The 16,474-nt window shown below is 38.0% G+C and overlaps 1 protein-coding gene across 1 annotated transcript in view; it reads right to left on the reverse strand.

The window, feature by feature from the left end:
• Positions 1 to 13,631: 13,631 nt before the first annotated feature.
• LOC128532123 (uncharacterized) overlaps positions 13,632 to 16,474 on the reverse strand; it is a 75,825-nt gene continuing 72,982 nt past the window's right edge. The window contains exons 17-19 of the mRNA XM_053506348.1: positions 15,112 to 16,410; positions 14,928 to 15,031; positions 13,632 to 14,034 (exon numbers count right to left, since the gene is read on the reverse strand). Coding sequence (XP_053362323.1) covers positions 13,732 to 14,034; positions 14,928 to 15,031; positions 15,112 to 16,410 — 1,706 coding nt within the window. The 3' untranslated portion in view covers positions 13,632 to 13,731. The remainder of the gene's footprint in view (positions 14,035 to 14,927; positions 15,032 to 15,111; positions 16,411 to 16,474) is intronic.

The following is a 16,474-nucleotide window of genomic DNA, read 5'->3' on the forward strand; positions in this document are numbered from 1 at the left end:
CGTAACTTCTAGATAATTTAAGGGGTTTTGTGAACACAATGGCGAATCATATTCTACCCTTAAGATATCACAATTTAATGTGATTTCTGTCGTTTTCTGTCACGGAATTTATAATAATAATAATAATAAGACATTTCCATACATGTGCATGTGCATATAGCATTTCTGAAAAATTCTGAAAATACTTCGTAATTGTCAGTTTAAATGGCTATAATAAATAATACAAATAAAATAAAAATAAAAACACATATAAATATTTTAATACTAAATTTATTGTTATAAGTTATATATTTATATAGATTATAATATTATGATTATAATATGATCATATTATTAATATTATATTAATATAATATATATCATACTTTTTTTTCTTTTCCTGTGTTTGTATGTGCATAAATATTTCTGATATCACTGCTGTAATTATCATGCTTTTTTTTAAAAACGAATATTCGAATCTTGTCCGCGTGCATGTGCTTTCCAGGATCCGACGGGGAAAACAAACTCTTTTATGCCTAATTAATATTTATAAACACCTTGTTTAAACCTAGCCAAATAAGTTCCTTAACGAGGTTGTTATTGAGATTGTTCATAAGAAAAGAATCGAAAAGAATAATTGACGGCTGCGGGATGGAGCTGTCCGGACACGAGAGTTGATCATGTTTAACTGAGAATCACGTGTTCAATTAAACATCAGCCAACATTTACATGTTAAAAAGGACACACCGCTGAAAGCCTGGGTGCTAAAAGAGACAACAGAGTTTGATCATGAATTTTAAAGCTTATTTTAAAAAAATGAATTTTAAAGTCTTCTTCTCCTTTACATTTTGAAACCTTAGAAGAAATATGATTATAAAATAAAAAGCATGCTTGAAGTTCAGACATTTTGTCACCTTGGTATTATAAAGTTTTTACTTCCAATTTAACACTGTCCATGATAATGCACTACAAAGATTGTTGTATAATATTAATAAAAGCAATCATGCCTAAACAATGCATACTTATTACTTCTGACATTTATTTCCTAACTTATAATCAGAAAGTTAAACTTGGCTGACAGTCAACGTCTGAACAATTTATAATACAATAATATAATCTTTAAATGCGCAACTACCACATGGTCATAGCATCAAATGCCATATACAATAAGGTCATAATGTAAAGCACAGGGTATAGTGATGAATGCAAATCCCAAGTCTAGCAGACTGCAGAGTGTCCAGTGAGAAGAAGGGCACTTTCCTCCCCGAGCCTCCTCCGTCTAACGGCTGCTTCACTTCGACGCTATTCAGTAAAGGGAGGAACAACACTGGACATCATTTGCCTGTCCTCGTATACAGGCTGCTGCTGGAGCTTATGGACAATCATACATGTACACAGATGCAGTGGCCCAGAGTTCTTTGTTTTCTTTGCAAAATTCACATTACCAAAGTGGACTGCAACATTTTGTTTGACATGGATAATTAGACAAACACTACTACTACAAAAGTGGCTACAAAAATTCTTTCATGCATTCATCGTCCTTAAGCACTTTTTTCTGGGCAGGGCCATCTTGGATTCACAGCCAGTCTCAAAAACTCTGACCGCAAGTCATCATCCTGGACGGGACATCCGGGCAATGACATGGCACTATGAACAGATAACTTTACACCAAGTGTATGCAATACACTCCAGGAAACTGGAGACCCCTGAGGACATCCACTGAGATTAACTGAACATTAATACTCCATACTCCAACAGCCTGAGCCCAGGATCAAACCCAGGACCGTAAAGCTGTGACATGGAAACATTTCTGACTGTGCAGGCATGCCACCCATCACTCCTATCAAAAAAAATAATAAATAAATGGCATGTGATTAATGTCACCTTCAGCCCATTATGTTATATGTATGGAAACTTCAGAAGTAATTATAACCAAAAGAAAAAACCCTCTGGTGCTAATAAAGAGCACTTTGGAAATGTTAATGTGATTGGGCTTTTTTAATGTCCTGGATTATATGTTTATGATCTATATTGTAAAGCCTAACAATCTGATATTCACATAGTACTATATGATGTTTGATTTCTTTAAAAAAATAAAAATAAATTGTGCATTTAAATAACAAGAAATAAGTTTTTTCTGTCAGTTCTGATACTACTGTGCTAAAAGTGGTTTCGTTATTTTTTAATTACATGCATTGAAGCAGTGAAGGTTTTGAACACTGACTCAGTGTTTTTCAAATTTAGTTACAGAAGCCAGTCACTAACGTCCTTGAGTGTTTCTTCTCTTTTGATGTATGATAACTTTAAAGGTTATCTTCACTGCCGCTTCTAGTCTTGCCAGGCCTTTTTTTTTTTGTTCTCATAGCAACAATTACCCTACACACAAACACGGTGTCAGTGGAAGCCAGGCCACTTGTTACCTCATATCTAAAACCTGCAAACTTTTGAGCTTCACAACATCCTCGTCTGAATAATTACCGATCTGATAGATTGCAGCAATAACGCTCTTTCCTCTACCTTACCTTTCCCCTTTTTCTAATTTCTCAGAAGACGGCTTATTACTGCATGCCGTTAATAACAGACACATTTAGTCAAGATCAGGAAAGGTCATAAAACACATGCAAGAGTAGCATGCCCGCATTTTGCACACTGCGTCTACGCTGTTCGCAGTTAGCTGAGATATATCTCAATTTGTCCAGTGCTGCAGCCGGAAGCATTGGCCTAGGAGCAGAACGTGGATAAGCAGCGACAGCACGGCTCGTTAAATTGATGAGCTGAGATCTGCTCTTACTTCACCATCTGGAATTCTAGTCTGGGCTTCTGCTGAAAGCTGCTGACCCAGGACTCAACTTTTCAACTCAGGCAAAGAGAGCACGAGGAAGAGAGAAAAAAAATCTGTTATGTCAGCAGAAGTCACTGCGTTAAAGTCTCTTTTTTTTCTTGCTATCAAACCGAAGAGAGCGTTCTATAAGAGCCTAGTGTGAGGCTTCATCCAGCAGCCATGATGGAAGACAAAAATAGAAAAAGAGAGAGTATAATAGAAGACCTATGTGGTAATCCTAAAAAAATTCACTTTTCCAACAATTAGTAGTTCCAGAAATAGCTTTTGAAGAATCTTTGGTAAATACAGGCAATATTTGGAAAGCGAAGAAGCGGAACTGTTTCACTTTCAGGTCAAAGGGAGGAAGAACTCAAGCGTGTTGTCTACACACACAATGTTTAATGCAAAGTTTCTTAAGAAAACATGACTGAGCACAGAACTTTAACCTATCTAGAATATTTTGCTCTGCTTAAGTTCCTAAATATTTGTAAATGCATACGAACAAACCCCTTCCCCCGTCTGTAAAAGGACCATAGGTTCCACCGGGTTCTCCCAGGAGCTCGAAGGCATTCTGTAGATGTCTAATGCTGCTTTTCAAAAACAACAGCGCAGAAAAAGAATGACTCCCCTGGCCATTCTAATGCATTTTTCCACTTAACAAACAACAAATTATCCTAAAATAAAGCCGTGGACGACTTTTAGCCAAGTGCTCCCCAGGCGTAAGGAAAACACAGCGGTCCAGCTGACCCTGAAAATATTTTGTTTTTATAAACCCCGCTGTTGCATCAAAAGGCTCCGACTTCAAGGTGGAATCGCAGCCAACGTCATTTGCGCGGCAACTTTATTGATAGCCCCAAGTCGACTTCCGCTCACATGATGGATCATTCTTGGAAATCCTAGGAGAGCGTTTAAAGGAAATGAAAAATGTTATCATTCACCCATGACAACGAGATGGCAATGTATACGCATGTAGCTTAGAGCTCTCATTCTAAACAACAGATTAAATGCAAACATGACAAGCTGTAATTAAAAGTCAGAAGAAATTAAAAGCATAAGGAAAACAATGTAGATCACAGCTGACACAGATGAAACTGTGTGAACTGCAGATGTGCGGTCAAATGAATCATCATCACTCTTATCAGTGGCGGCTTCAGAGAAATGCAGTCAATGTAACATCGCTTGGTGTGAAATATCCGTTGTTTGCTTTAAAACAATGTCCCACTGTTCATGCTCTTAGCAAAAAAGAAGACACACACACACACACACACACTTTCAGACACTTCGCACACATATGTATGCAGACCAGTAAATTACCCCCAATATCCCAATCAGCTCCTACTGGTTTATGTTACTCGCTTGTTTCAGTATCCTTCAAAGCTCAGAGAACGGACAAACTAGATAAACCAGGGGTCTCTGATACTAAACTCGAAGAAGAAGAGCGTTTTTGTTCAGCGACTGAAACCCAGGCGGCCTCCATCTCTGTTTTATCTGCTGATACTGAGGGTTCACCATTCATGACTCACACAAACATACCCATACATACATGTGCAACTGAAAACATGGTGCAAGTGTCTGGAGGAGCATCTTGTCAGTCTTCGGGAAGTCGCAAGTAGATTCATCACCACAAGTGGAGAAAGACAGAGCAAGAGAAGTGGCCTTGAAGTCAAGATACTGTGAGACAAATTCCTTTAGCCCCTTAATGTAACACAAACAAGCAGCTGTTAACCTAGAAAACCGCTTTACTAGACTGAGAAAATTTAGTTGAATTTCACCATAAAGTTGATCTGTTCTTGATTATTGATGATATAGTACTGTGCAAAAGTCTTAATAAGATCTCATTCTCCAGCAAGCTCAGTAAAAGCAACAAAAAAAACAACTATTTTACTTATAGTATTGTGCAAAAGTCTTGGGCACATACAAAAATATGGCATAAGCAAAAGATGCTTTTTGTGCATAAAAAAAACTTTTTTTTTCTGCATAAAAGAAACTTCTATAAAGAGCAATAAAGAGTAATAAAATAAACAGTCAATATTTGGAGTGAAAACTCATTGTTTAAATCAGGATTTTTAGACACAGATTTGTGCAGTTTCATTAGCAAACAGCTGTTAGGGGTAACTGAGTTTACTGGAGTTTTTCGGGCAACTTTGTCCCACTCGCTCCTTTCTATTTTTATGCAAATCTCAGGAGCGAACATTAGGTTTTTTTGTTTCCATCTGAAAACTGGTCTGTCTGTCTTGTACTATATTTTTTTTCTTTACAGCCATGCATATATTCTTCTGTAATGTTATTTATTTATTGGAAATACTGAATGATTTTGTACATAATTATGCAGTAATTAAAACATGTATAACAGAATTGGTACAGCATATAATATGGTGCCTCCGACTTTTGTCGTAAATAACATTATGTATGTGTGTGTATACATACATATATATATATATATATATATATATATATATATATATATATATATATATATATACACACACACATTCATAATGTTATTTATTTTATATATTATATAATATTATTTTATATATTATATAATATTATTATATATATTTTAATATATTATACACACACACATACACACACACACACATATATATATATATATATATATATATATATATATATATATAATGTGGCTGTGTGTGTGTGTGTGAGAGAGAGAGAGAGAGAGAGAGAGAGAGACAGAGAGAGATTCATTACATTTTAAGCTTTTTTGTTTCAATAAATAATATCAAAATATTGGAATATTTAATTTCAAGTTTGGGTAAGTTCCTATTCATACAGTATATTTTACTATATAGTTCAGTATACACATTGGAAAGACTGATGACTCGACAGTTGTCCAGAAAATTATTATAGTCACCCTCCACAATTGTCATGCAAAGCCGATTCAAGAAATTGTGATTCATAAAGAGTCAAGTAAGGCAGGAGACAACATCAAGAGCCACCAAGCACAGAAGTCTTTAGGAAATCCAATCCAACTGTTGCAGTCTTAATTTCAAGTCACTTGTTTCGTCGCTCAGTGGTCCAAAGTCCTCTTTGCAGATAAAAATTAATTTTGCATTTCATCTGGAAATCAAGACCCAATTTTTTTTGGGAGGGGGGTCACAGAATCCAATTTGCTTGAACTCCATTGTGATGTTTTTAGTCATCAGTGACATGGCATCAGTTGCTGGTGTTGGTCTACTGTCTTTTATCGAGTCTAAAGTCAATGCAGCTGTCTACCAGGAGATTTTAGACAACTTCATGCTTATGTTTGCTGACAAGCTTTATGAAGGTGCTGATTTCCTTATCCAGCAGGATTTGGCACCTACCCACAGTGCCAAAACTACCACTAGTTGCTACTAGCTGACCATGCCATTACTGACAGCCAACTCGCCTGACCTGAACCCTATAAAGATTTTATTTACAATTCTAACGCAAGAAGAGAAACACCTGATCCAACAATACAGACAAGCTGAAGGCTGATATCAAAGCAACATGGTCCTTAGTAACACAGGCCACAGGGCGATTGCCTCCACGCCATGCCGATGCAGTAATTTATGCTAAAGGAGCCCTGATCGAGTATGAGTGCAAGAATGAACATAGTTTTTCAAAATTTTTGTATTGCAAATCCTTTACTAATTGACCTCATGAAATATTCTGATATTTTGAAATGCTAGATTTTGGATTTCCATGAGCTGTAAGCTAAAATCAATTAAATTAAAAATTAATGCTTGAAATATTCCCCTTTACATGTAAAAAAAAAAAATCTAGAATATTTTAGTTTCACTTTTTAAATGAAAGGGCAAAGAAAGCTTTGTTTTTGACATCATAGTGTCATGAGGCACACAAGATGCACGGTATGTTACAGCACATTGAATTTTTTTTTCAGAAATTTTGTGTTGGAAAGGGGGGTCAGAGCACAGGGTGAAAAAAAACACTACTAAAAATAAGTAAACAAAGGAAGAATAAAACCCAGATCCATGAAGGCTCCACCTTTCAACTTACAGCATTTAAAGGACCTGTTGCTGACCGCTTGGTGCCAGGTCCCACAGCATACATTCGGGGCAATATTCTACTGTTATGGCTGATTGGTGTTCATCTGTTTTTAATAGGCCAACAGTGTAATACCTTGCTACACCAAGTATATTCAAAATTAATTTTAAACTAAACTTAGAGTCAAGGGTATTTCTTTCACAATATTCATTGAATGCTGTTTCTGGAAGTGTATACAGATAGTGTTACAAATGTTACAATGTTACAAAGTAAGTACAAAAAAGCTAATTTTGTAAACAAAAGCTTCAGAGTAAGGTTTTTAGATTACCTAGAAATCTAAAGTCGAAACCTAATTGTGGCAACAGTCTATGTTACTTTCTGTATTAAGTTTTACACTTTCTCTCCAAGTTCATACAAGTGCCCTATGGTTTCTCCGGTTTGTGGACTAAAAAATATTTTCCGAATTCAGTTTTTATTCCACAAAAATCAGCAATAATCCACAGTGTACTGTATCGTAATATAACCTTTGGCCTTGCATCCTGACAAACTTTCAGTAAGAATTTTTTTGCACAGTTTTGCTTTTTTTTTATTCCCATCTTTGACTGGAACTTGGCCTTGCTGTGCTCTGAGATGCTCTTAAAATAATGTGCAGGTGGTAGTAGATTTGTAAAGAATGGTAGATAAGGCAAAGCCCAAGAATTGTCTGAGATCCACTGGAGTATTTAAAACACTGGCTCACCTTCAAACGCCTAAATATGAAGAAATTCAGGCGGATGTGGGCTGCCGTCCAGCATTACTTAAACAGAGAGTCTTGGAGAGAGTGCAGGCTGAAGGGTATCGGAGTGGTACCACCAGCTGCAGAACCGTTCATTAATGCCCTATGGTATGCACAGCGCAAATCCTTGAACACGTGTGGGAATAAAAACATTCACCCTTCGACTTAATTAAAAAGCACAAGGACGCTGGGTATTGAGCTCATCCCTTAGACGTGCGGTTACATCTGGCACCGTTTCATGACAACTAAAGCAGCAGTTATGGATTACTTCTATACATAATCCATATATACTTGTGTTTTAAGTGCACTGTGATAGTTTTGGACTCTCTGTGCACGGTGAAAGCTTCATATACGTTGTTCTACAAATAGCACACAATGGAACACTTAGAGAAATAGAGTCCTCGTATAATAAAAACTGAGACTTCTATATCCTAAGCACACACTATCAATCTTGGGAGATGAAATTTTTCAGTCTCCACTTGAGTTTATGAGGAGGAAAAACTTTCGAGGGCCTGGCCAGGCTCCAGGAGAGAGCAGAAATTATGTTTGGTCAGGACATTTCTTCAAAGATAGTATCTCAGTGTTTGAATGCTGCAGCATCGGTTTAGTAGGAATCAAATACCAGGCCTGTAAATCACTACAAAGTGCTTATCTCCTGCCAGATCCTGAGAGCTGAACTCCACGACTGAGCAGAGCTACATGTCAGGCCCGAACACCGTGGTGGGATCAGAATCTGGAAATAATAAATGCAGAGAACGGGTTGCTTTGATAAAAAGGCAAAAAAAGGTTACAGTGTTTAAACCGAGTATATCAGCAGCGAGGACAAGAGGTCACGGCGGTGCGAGACGTAAGGCTTGTTGTTTCTTAGAACAATGACTCAACTGGCGATACCACAGTGTCAGATGAGTGCGCAGCAAGTGTTATTGTGGTACGCCACGCAGCATCACTGTCGTTTCAGCTGTATTCCACAAAGACATTTTGTACCTTTGCGTCATCGTGTTCTTAACACTTGACACCATCTTTAAAGCTCAGCAGTTAAAAGTGCTAATAGAGACATTTTAGTGCTGGGAAGTTTATAAAGGCCTGTCTTGCCAGATCATTTGGCAACAAAACTAACAAGAGTACAGTTACTTGAAAAGTGATGTCTCTGGCGGTGTCTGGGTTCACCGGCTGGTCAGCTCACAAGGGGCTTTCCACAAGGAAGACAGAACTGGAGGATATCATTATAAACTATTTTAAAGACCTCAATCAGGATCTGTAGAAACTGCAACAGGGCTGCATTCGTTTACTGACAGAGAACAGGCTTTAATGGATGTGTGGTTAACTTCATGTTCATGTTGTACTCAACAGTAACACGTCAGTCAGATTGATTTCCAGTTGGACATTTGAGATCCTTGAAAAGCTAGTTGTTACTCAGCATGTAAAGTTTGTACAAGTAAACAGAGTGGAAAGGCCATGTTATACTAGTGTATGTTGTATCAGAACATAATGTTCAGCCATGCATTTTGTAGAGATTTTATACTTGTACCAAGTTTGATTAGATCCCTGCTGCAGTACTTAACAGCAACCAGTCATTTACAAACAATTCCAACTGGACATTTTGAGATTCTATAAAAAAAAATAAAAAAAAAAGTACTCTTTTGTACTCCAGTTTTACAAAACAGGGAAAGCTTTCCCAAATCCAGTGCAATTACATCTAAAAGCATTTTCTTCAGTTTATTTTAGAGTCTAAAAGTGATTAACTGTTCAAATGATAAATACATACATCTGTTCAGATATATAAAATAACCAACACACCAGAACCGGCTTTAAACGAGACCCCTTGGCCCTTGAAAAGTCACTATCGTTTTCTTTCAGCCAAGAAGCGTGGTGAGACAGTCAGTGAATATATACTATATAAACACCACTCAGTGACTAGAAAGTGATCCATCAATGTGCTCTGCCATTGTAATGCACCTAAGACTGATTAAGTCAAAGGCAGCTAAATCATCTGAATTCCTGCTGTGCCTTGGCCCGGCTTGGACTCTAGATTAAGATGAAAAGGTCTGCGCATTCCTCGTCTGATAATTAATGACGTAACTGTAACGGATGATTGTGCGACCACTTAATAGAGATTTACTTTTCATCTAGTCTCATCCGAATAATTCTGGTCAGTGAATGTTCTATAGTGAAGAGATTTTTGCCGTATTCTTTTCAAAATGAATGCGAGTCTTAAAAGTCTTTGTAATAATAAACTGCAGTCTCGCTTTCAGATTAACAGGAAGTTGTAAATTGTCTTTAAATCTTGATTCAAATCGCAACCGAAATAAATTGTTTCGGAAACCTCAGTCATTTTGTTATCGCTAAAGAGAAATGGAAAAATGTAGGCACTGGCACCAGAAAGCCAGGAATGGAACCGATTTCAATCTGATGACCTGTAACCTCATTTTTCTTGCAATCTGACAGGTCATTAAAGGGTGCACTGTTGGTCGTTAATCTGGCAGCAAGGGATAAATACACATCCCCGTTTCAAATCTCAGAAGTTGATTTACGCGCAAAATTCCATCTTTATATGGTGACTATGACAACCCAACTTGGTATTTCTATGGGAAAAAAATCGATAAGTAAATGAGTAGCCTACACTGTAGGACGTATATTAAAATTTATAATGAAGGAGATCATCTTTTATTATTTGAGTAAGCACAAAGAAAAAAGTGTCACTCGGACTATTACGATCAGCCACCTTGATGAGCAGCGTACGAGCCAGTGGAGCAAGTACAAGCTTTAATGTCGGCTTTGTGAGTCACGCTGAAATCCTGATGGAAGGCACCTGCTCAATGGCACCAGACACTCTGGGATGAACTCTTAAAAAAAAAGCATCCTATAAAATCAACCCCAGACTCTCAAGACCTTGAGTTTCATCCTCTAGCATACCGGAGGTTTACTCAGACGTGCATCGTTTCGAAGTATATATTACGGAAAAGTGAGATGGCATGAGAAAAAGCAACAAGCAGAGGAAATTTGCACCATCTCTGTCGGTCAGACGATGAAGACAGCACCATTTTGGTGCAGCTCCCGGAATTACAAGATAGTTTCAATTCCCTTGTGAAGGACACGTTCCTATTAACTGCTAACTAAGTGAACTCTTAAAGACAACTATTCTGGAGCATAAACAAAAATGTGCTTTAAAAAAAACACTAGAAAAAGAGAGAGATGGATAAGGTTCAGTAAAACAATTGAGATGTTTTCTTCATAAGTGAGAAGCAGTTAAGGGTAGCTGGGTGAGATTAATGGTGCGTGTCATTGAGGCCTTGTGTAGTGGCCTCAATATCTATCTCATTCCCTCTGACTAACTCACACATACACGCCCATCACATCACTATTAAAAACAATGCTGATAAAAACAACAGCAAGTTTCGCTCATGAATAATTGCTGACAAAGAAAACACGAACAGCTACAGTCAGCTGCTTTCCAAACTTCAGATAAAAAATAATAAAAAAATACATTCATAAGGACAAAAAATAGATTTAATCTATAGATGAATCAATAGAAATCTTACTGCAATATTCAACCTACATTCGATTACAACTAATGAAACACTGAATGATAAAGGCACAGAGATAAAGATCTCCTTTTAACATACAGTATGTCACTCTTATGACCATGGTTTTTATAGTCAATTATGACTATGGTTTTGACATGGGGAAAGTTATTTGGGTTTTAAAAAAAAATCTTTTTCCTTTGTAATTAAACAGGCCACCTACTCTTCATTAGCTGACACTGATTCAGTACCCCACACCGCATTACTTTAAAACACCAAGACCTCGGCCATCTCTCTGACCCTGTAAAAGTTAGTAACTAAATACATTTGTTGCTTAATGGATCTCAACATGTCATCCCCGCTCCGTGATTTAGGGCAAGCCGAGAGTAGATAGTGCGCCGGGGTGGAGGCCGGGCTCAGAGTGGAAATCAGGGGCACGGCAGTTTTACAAGATCCCCTGGAGTGCACAAGTGCTCTCCATCATCCAGCTGCGGCGTCCCTCTGTGCGAGACTTACGGCCCAACACGTCAACAGGGACATGGATAATGCGGGACAGCACGCGGGTTAAGACGGGGCTTTGGGGTCCACTACTTTTCAGTAACAGCTGAAACGGTTCATCCTTTATGAAGCACGCTGTGCCGCTCACAGATATATAGACGTACGGGGGAGTAACGTGTACTCATGTGATTGCTCCTAACCTCCGCAGAATTAGAAACGTATGGTGCTCCTATGGTGGTCCTTGAGGAGCATAACTCAATCAAAAGCATTGTCCGTTCAGCATTGTTCACGGCTCTGGCTGGAGGAGGTGATATGATGAATCCTTGGTCAAAAGTGTGAGATAAAGAGAGGTAGAGAGAGGAAGAGAGAAAGTCAGAACTACGGGTTGGGGCTAATTTAGGGCCATATAAATGATGTGGACGGTGAACTTTAAACTGCGGTGACCTTTGACAGTACTGGGCAGGCAGGGATTATCTTCTCGTCTCTCAGTGAGAAGTAAGATGAGAAGGCTAAAGCGGAGGTGATTCACAACACAAGAGTGTCCTCCTCCATGTAGAAAGATGTAGGAGGAAACTTTAGACAAAGAAAAAAAACCCGAAACATAAGGTAGTTAACAATTGCTTAATATCTAAAGCAATTGTTTTGGGCGTTCTATTAAAACCCTGCTGCGGGCTTACGACTATTTGATGTATTATGGTTAAGGATCACGCTACAAAACAAAACATTTAAAATGTTTTTTTTATTAAAATTCTTAAACCTTAGCTGACTCAGACATTGGAGTCATTTAAATATGATGGCTTGACATGAACTACGTGCAAACACATTTAGTATAATTAAGTATTTTTTAACAATAGTCAAATATTTTTATTCGCAGTCAAGACAAGTCTCTTTAAAGATCTCAACGTGAATCTAATCAGCGTCTCCTCTAGCCCAGCGTGTTAGTGAGTGTTATTCTAGTGTTAAATGAACGCTCAGGGTCCAGTGGAGCCCATAGGGCCAGGCTAATTTGCTGTGGCAGTCAGGACATAGTGATGGAATGTGAATGTCAGCAAGCTCTTTATTTACACTCTATATAAAACCGACTAGTAATTAACACCGGGGTCCCTCCCGCGCTCAAGTGTAATTGACTGTTTCAAAGGACCGCCACTTCATATTCCAGATTGTGTATTAAAATTACACTTTTCATATTGCCTACTCCCTTTAAGGATAAGGGTCAGCACTGCTGGCACAGACCCTCAAAACACATCAGATTTCTTTATGAGGACATTAACATTTTGACATATTAATAATGAGTAAGTGTATTAAGCCAGACCTGAGAGGGACCTTGTGCCATCCTCAGGAGGTGCACATTTTCTTTCTGCAGTGTGGTTTTATTTCTTCTAAGGAGAATAATTTTGTTGAGACCTTTAAACTGCTTTAATTTTAAAAACGAACACTGATTTATCTAATAATAAAACAGAACGAAATTCAAGCATCAGCTTCAGTTCTGTAGAATATATGAGAAAAAAACAAACAAACACATGCACTAACACAAGTACATTCTAAATCTTATCAAACTAAACACAAATATTACAATAATGACAGGTTTTCATTTACAGATTTTCATGTCGACTGAAAAGATCATTAACATCTGCTAATTGTTCTACAACATAAACTCGCTACTTGACCAGAAGCGCCAACACATTTTGTCATCTGTATCGCCCTAACATGTGCCCATATGTTCTAAACAACCTCCTTATTACGAACATAAACTTAATGAGAGAATCATTTGCATTTGTTAATTTGGGTTAATGTGCATTAATTGATTCCTGTTACTCGAATGTTTTAATTAGCACAAGTTATAGTTGGTGGCAGTTTGTGTTTGGTAAATTAAATGGAGAAGACAGGCCATCCAGGAGGTAATTACTGTTAATTGGCTTTAAAACTGTAATTAACATGTTTTATGTTAAGCAGCTTACCTTGTTTATCAGTAGGGTAAAGCATGGAGCAAGGATTAAAATGCATTTAAGTTAGACATCGTTCTGGGTCATGTTTCATATAAGAAACATGTTTGACACACAAAAAAAAAAAATAAATAAACAAAACCAACCAGCCACACATTCAAGCTCTAAAACATCTCAGATTTTAATACAATAAAGATAACGCTTTTAATCAAAGCATTTGAAATGCTCAGCATCATCTACTTTACGTCTTTTCTGTGGTCTGAAACTATCAGAAGAGAGGAACTGTTCGATCTTGGCGATCTGGGCCCTGATGTCAGATGTCTGATGGTCCTGTTTCTCAAGAGGCGTGGGCGTTCTTTCCTCACACACGGCCTGAGACACTTTTCCCAAGCTGTGCCGTCTGGGAGGGGGAGTAACGGTGCAGTTCTGTCTCAGCCCATTACCCACTGAGCACGCCGCTGGGCTGCCTGACTGAGCTGAACCAAATGAGATGGGAATTCTGCTCTCCTGTGTAAAGAAACAAAAACAGATATAAAAGTGTAATATCCTGACTTTAAATAATTCTCATCTGATAGTGAGTCTTTTGGATAGTGAGTTTTTCAGTTTAGGGTAATATAATGAATGAAAATCATACATGATCATTTTTAAGCTGATGTACTGAGTTACTGTATGATGCTATAGATAACGAAGTAAAACATAATTCTACTATCATGCTCTCAAAATGACCGATGACATCAGCAATCACTAATAAAATTTTTAAAAGCCCACCCTTTGTAATACCAGAAATAAAAACGGCATTTATGTCACCCTCTCTAGACAGTATAGCACCTGGGTCTAATAAAATACGAGACCATAAGTACTGGAGGTAGTGAGAGGTAGTCAGGCTGCTTGTAATTCAGCAGCAAATTTATAGTACAAACAAATATAATACACGCTTGAATGACCTTCTAAGGTAAGACGACTGTAAAGCCTGCAGTAAAAGTTCAGGCCAAGTCAGAAACTTACAGTATAAAGCAGCTTATGAAAGTCATATATTTCAATCACGTATATCAAAATATCTTTCCTGCTCTTTTCCATTCTCTTAAATATATATTTTTTTAAAATGGCGTGATCCTCAAAGAAGCTGTCTTAACTTTGGAGAACGGGATACAGATGAATTTTCTAAAACATTAGTTAAAGACAGATTAGATTTCATCGGCTCTCCACATTGCCGCTCAGATTCCTTACAGACATGTCACTGATTTATAATCTGTGATGTTTTCCTCTTCTTTCCAATCAACCTTTCATTGAGAAAAATACAGACTTAAATACTTTTGGGAATGAGAGTCATTTTAAACACACTTTGTGTACCATGCATGTCTCCTTGACCTTTTTGCTCAATCCATGTTTGTAAAAATTACCTTTTCAGCAGAGATTTCATAAAATGTCTCTTTTATCGCATTCCATTCGCTGTAGCGATCAAGTTTCTGGATGTCTGATGCATTCACTTTGTCAAAAGGTCCACCTGAGTGACAAGAAGTGCATACTGTTCACAGAAGATTAATGCTATTTTAATAGCTCTATTTGTAAATAACAACAAGATACCTCGGTTTCTTGGTGTGGACTTTGGAAAAACAGGGGTACGCCATGATCTGTGGAGGTCCTGGCTGCCAGAGGGCAGCACAGATTTCTCAGAACCGAGCCTTCTTGAGGGTGCTGAAGATTTGTTTGTTTGCGCCACAGTGTCAGTTTGTGATGTCAATTGTGCATGTGATGTTTCTGTCAATGACACGTCCAATCCAAAAGACGTGTATCCATTTTTTTTGCTTTCGTCACTATAACCTGGTTCTATGCCAATAATTTGCTTTTCAGCAATATTAAGATCTTCATTTAATTTGGCATCAGTGTACACAGAATCTTCCTGGTGGATTAAGATCTGGGGATCTGGAAAAGCTTCCGCATTTTGCTCATGGTTCTGTGCAGATAAAGCATAAGTACAGATATCGTCTGGTTTATTTCCATCTAGAGCTTTTGCTGTATTAGCTGTGATAAACACAGTGCATTGAGAAGATGATTCAACAGGACGGGAAATGGTGTTCAACTCTGTTTCTGGGATACATTTCGCCTCTGTGAACCCGGTACTGCTGTTTATATCTTCCAAGGTGTCCTGTTGATCAGGATTTCCTTGCAGCTCACTAAAAGATTCGTCAGAAATTGTGGCAACACAAGAACCGTCTGAATCCTTCGGAATAGTTTGTTGCTGTGAACTTGAATTGCATAGACCTAATTGTCTATACTTCATAAGACTCTTGTTAGGAGTTTGTGCTGGTCCCGTATCTTCTTCCACAACAATGATTGGTTCATTCATACATGGTTTATTATCTCTATTTGGTAAGGCATTCAGAGCCTTTTTTATCTCAGGTGCTACAGCCTGAGTCTCAGCTCTTTTCAAGTTAACGTCCTGAGATGTCTCAGATGGGTGTTTATCTGGTGTCTGGCACTCTCGTTTTTCATAGACACACAGCCTCTTCTCTGCTGGCGTAACCCCGGGTTCAGACATCACTGGGTCAATGGCCACATCATAAACAGACCTGGTTTGGGGTTCTGATAGCTTAGCGAGACAGCTTTCTGTATAACTTTGTACTGCATTTGAAGGGTGACCATTATCTAACGCTGGTGCGCTTTCACTGACACTTGATTCTTGTTTGACAGCTGGATTTATCTGCTGATTTGTCACATCAGTTCCGCTGACTCTCTCACTTGTCTCTGACTGATCTGGAGCCAAAGCACCAAGGCCTCCTGAAGGTGGAAGCGCCAACGTTGTTCGATCAGTCTGTGAACGAACATTAACCTCGTCGTTTTCTCTGCCTAGTGCCGCTTCTTGACACTCGGCAGTGCTTTCATCTACATAAGGAAATTAAATTCATGCATCATTACGGATTGAAAAATAATAAGTACAGGTAAGCTT

The sequence above is a fragment of the Clarias gariepinus genome, chromosome 10, assembly GCF_024256425.1.
Source record: "Clarias gariepinus isolate MV-2021 ecotype Netherlands chromosome 10, CGAR_prim_01v2, whole genome shotgun sequence".
NCBI lineage: Eukaryota > Metazoa > Chordata > Actinopteri > Siluriformes > Clariidae > Clarias > Clarias gariepinus.